Raw genomic sequence first — 4,497 nt, forward strand, 5'->3', positions numbered from 1 at the left:
GGAACATACGCACAAAGCTTTAGAGTACAGAAAGCTTGCAAACTTTGGAAAACTCAGCTCTCAAGTCTGGCTTGAGCACTAAGTGGAGGTGGTGGGGGCAGTGGAGATGAAAAGGGGCCAGATGAAAAGCAGCCCTTTAGGTTTGGATTTTATCAACTACGAGCAAAAGAGGGCCATTACTACAACGAAACCTTGGCCTCTTCTGATCTTATAAGAACATACAGTGGCCACCGTGTGGATGGATGGTGGAGAGATGACAAGGTTCACACCTCAGGCCTGCCATCCGCGGTGTGCGCCAGGTTCCTCCTATGGGGTAATTTGAGGATTACGCTGACTGCATAGGGAAAGCACAGAGAACTCTGCCTGGAATGTAGTACTCACTAATTAAAACACAAGCTATCATGACTAGAGCATTTTGTATGGTGGATCAACCCCCAAGGAGGACTATAAATGCAGAGAGTGCAAAATGCTGCCAAGTGGCTGGGAGAGAGGCTGCTGAACAGAGCCTGGCATCCTGTGGGCAGTGGCATCTCTGGCTGGGGATTAAAGGTATCAACGCCTCCCCCACCTTTGCATTGGGGAAACACCCAGCCACTGAGTAAAATCATTTGATTCTAAAATCACCTTCATCAGAGTTGATCTTACATCCCTCCTTGAGGGTCCAGTGACTAGATGAGCACCACCATAGGAGGTAGAGGGAATGACTGAAGGGACAGGCCTTTGGGGGTCTGGAGAATAGGAGCATCAATCCAAATGACGTAAGCTCTCTGAGCTGCAGTTTCCTATCTGTACAATGGAGCTATGGTACCTCCTCCCCTGAGAATAGTTTATCAGCACCTCGGGGAAGCCACTAGGGAACCTGCAGTTCCAAAGAATGACATCATAAAGACTTAAGGATGGAAGACAGCATCAGACTCTACCTTTGCCCATGACACGCGTGAACTGCCCAGGGAGGTCCCCCTCCGGGAGGGGGGCAACAGCCAGCTCCCCATCACAGCTGCTCAGTTGGTGAGGTTGCAGCCCAGTGCTGGCCCCAGCTGCGGTAGTGGCTGTAGCGCCTCCACTTTCTTTGCAGTCAGGGCGCTGGCTCTCAGGGCCCATCAGAGAAGGCTGGTGTGGGCCCTGGGGCTCGCGGCGACGAGCCTCAGGGGTGGTGCTCGGGGAGCTGTAGGCCTTGATGGGCGTCAGGATCATCTGGTGCAGTTCCTGGAGTGGGATGCGCAGGTTGCCCCCTTCGATGATGTCCTGTATGGTTAGAGGAAGAAGATACCCATTAGGGTCAGCAATGGTTCCTCTGTGTTTTTCTCCCTGGACTTGAGCCACACCCCAGTAAGGATTAAGGCTCCTTCAGCATAGCATTTCTGGAAACTTATTTGACTTGTTCTGATATTAACAGAGGTCAGTGATAGAAAACACAAACATGCAATAATGAAATTCTCACAATCTAGAGATGATCACAATGCTTTGGATACATTTTCTTTCCTAGTTTCCTCAGAGCATCTCTGTAGAATACACTTCTATATTTTATATTCATGCATACTTTAGTTCCACCACTCTTCTGGCAGTTGGTCACATTGCAGTGGCTTGTGTGCTAGTGGTGCTGAAAGCTATGCCACCAGTATTTTACATACCAGCAGGGTCACCCATGGTGGACAGGTATCAGCTGGGCTTCTAGACTAAGACAAACTAGAAAGAAGGAGAGGCTGACCACTTCTGAAAGGTCAGTCACTGAAAACTTGATGAATAGTAGTGAACATTGTCTGATAAGAGTGCCGGAAGGTGAGCAACTTAAGTTGGAAGGCACTCAAAATACAACTGGGGAATAGCTGCCTTCTTAAAGTAGAGTTAACTTTAATGATGTGGTTAGAGTAAAGCTTTTGAGACCTTCATTTGATAATGGAACACAACACAAAATAAGTAGAAACAATTGCAAGCATCCATTAATAATTGGAATGTAAATCTAGGAAAACTGGAAGTTGCAAAAAATGAAATAGAACACATATAGATCAATATCCTAGGCATTAGTAAACTGAAATGGACTGGTATTGATTATTTTGTATCAGACAATCATGGTTTACTATGCTAGGAACAACCATTGCTGAAGAGGAAAGGTGTCATATTCATCATCAAAAAGAGCATTTCAAGATCCATCTTGAAGTACAATGTTGCCTGTGACAGGATAATATACATATGCCTACAAGGAAGTTAATAACACTACTATTCAAATTTATGCTCCAATCACTAAAGTCAGTGATGATAAAGTTTAAAAATTCTACCAACTTCTTCAAGGAGCGCTGGTAGTGTAGTGATTATGAGCTGGGCTGCTAACTGCAAGGTCAGCAGTTCAAATCTACTAGTTACTCCTCAGGAGAAGGATGAGGCTTTCTGCTCCCATAAAGGATTACAGCTTTGGAAACCCTATTAAGGGTTGCTGTGAGTTGGAACTGACTTGGTGGTACATAACCACCATTACTATCACCCCCTTCTTCAGTTTGAAATAGATCAAAACTCAAGATGAATTGATAATTACTGGTGATTGGAAAGCAAAAGTTTGAAACAAAGAGGAAGGATCAATAGTTGAAAAATATGGCCTTGGTGACAGAAATTATGCTGGAGATTGCATGATATGATTTTACCAGATTAACTATGAATTAACTGCAAATACATTACATTTTTCCAACAACATAAAAGACTATACAGATAGAATATACAGTAATCAAATTGACTGCATTTGTGGGAAGAGACAATGGAGATGCTTAATATCATCAGCCAAAACAAAGCCAGGGGCAGACTGTGGAACAGACCATCAATTGCTCACATACAATTTCAGGCTAGAACTGAAGAAAATTAAAAAAATTCCACAAAAGTCAAAGCATGACCTTGAATATATTCCACCTGAATTGAGAGATAATCTCAAGAACAATTAGATACTGATGAAGGAAGACCAGAGGAATTGTGAGGACATCAAAAACATTATACATATAAAGAAAGCAAAAGGTCATTGAAAAGACAGGGAAGAAAGACAAGACCAAAATGGATGTCAGAAGAGAGTCTGAAACTTGCTCTTGAACCTAGAGAAGTTAAGGCAAATGGATGAAACAAGGAAGTAAAAGGGTTGAACAGAAAATTTCAAAGGACAGCTTGAGAAGACAAAGTAAAATATTATAATGTAATGTGCAAAGATCTGGAGTTAGAAAGCCAAAGGAAAACAGGACACACTCAGTATTTCTTAAGATGAGAGAGCTGAAAAAAAAATTCAAGCTTTGGTTTATATAATATTGTAAGATTCCATGGGCAAAATATTCAACAATACAGAAAGTATCAAAGAAGATGGAAGAAGTACACAGAATTACATACCCAAAAAAAACAAAAAACAAAAAACAAAACACATCAATTTCAACAGGTACCATTATCATCAAGAACCAGTGGTATTGAAGGAATTAGTTCACGCTGCATTGAAGACACTGGAGAAAAACAAGGCTCTAGGAATTAACAGAATACCAATGTTTTAACAAACTGATGTTGTGCGAGTCTCTCACTTGTCTATGCCAAGAAATTTGGAAGATAAGTATCCAGTCAACCAACTGGAAGAGATCCATATTGGTTCCCATTCTGAAGAAAGGCTACCCAACAGAACACAGAAATCATCAAACAATACCATTAATATCACATGCAAGTAATATTTTGCTTAAGATAATTGCTTCAGTACATCAACAGGGAGCTGCCAGGAATTTAAACCAGATTCAGAACAAGTCACAGAGCTAGGGATATCATTGTTGACATCAGCTGGATCTTGGTTAAAAGCAGAGAATATCAGAAAGATGTTTAACTGTGTTTTATTGACTGTGCAAAGGCATTAGACTGTGTTGATCGTAACAACCTTTGCATAACATTGTGAAAATTGGGAATTTCAGAACATCTGATTGTTTATGCAGAACCATGAACAGAACTATGGGGTACTATGTGGTTTAAAATCAGGAAAGGTGTGTGCCAAGGTAGTCTCATTTCACCATACTTGTTCTAGCTATATGCTGAGCAAACAATTTGAGAAACTGGATTATATGAAGAATGTGGCATTAGGACTGGAGGAAACATTAACAATCTGTGATATGCAGATAACACAATCTTGCTTTCTGGAAGTGAAGAGGATGACTTGATATACTGAGAGAAGATTGAAGTTGTTAAAGACTTACTTCATTTTGCTTGGGTCAATGCTCATGGAAGCAGCAGTCAAGAGTTCAAACAACGTATTATAGTAGGCAAATCTGCTGCAAAAGACCTCTTTAAAACGTTAAAGAGCCATCCCATGGTATTCTCAAACACTTCATAAGCATGTGAAAGTTGGACAACGAATAAGGAAAACTAGAAGAATTGATGCCTTTGAATTGTTCTGTTAGAGAATCCTGGAAAATACCATGGACTGCCCAAACAAACAAATGTGTTGGAAGCAGAACACCCGAATGCTCCTTAGAAGCAAGGATGGCCAGACTTTGTCTC

The 4,497-nt window shown here is 41.4% G+C and overlaps 1 protein-coding gene across 2 annotated transcripts in view; it reads right to left on the bottom strand.

The window, feature by feature from the left end:
- SAMD4A (sterile alpha motif domain containing 4A) overlaps nucleotides 1-4,497 on the bottom strand; it is a 316,896-nt gene that overhangs the window by 30,031 nt on the left and 282,368 nt on the right. For both annotated transcript variants that reach the window (XM_006864624.1, XM_006864623.1), the window contains one exon: nucleotides 921-1,245. In XM_006864624.1, coding sequence (XP_006864686.1) covers nucleotides 921-1,245 — 325 coding nt within the window. The remainder of the gene's footprint in view (nucleotides 1-920; nucleotides 1,246-4,497) is intronic.

This window comes from Chrysochloris asiatica, unplaced genomic scaffold, assembly GCF_000296735.1.
Source record: "Chrysochloris asiatica unplaced genomic scaffold, ChrAsi1.0 scaffold00067, whole genome shotgun sequence".
NCBI classification, from domain to species: domain Eukaryota; kingdom Metazoa; phylum Chordata; class Mammalia; order Afrosoricida; family Chrysochloridae; genus Chrysochloris; species Chrysochloris asiatica.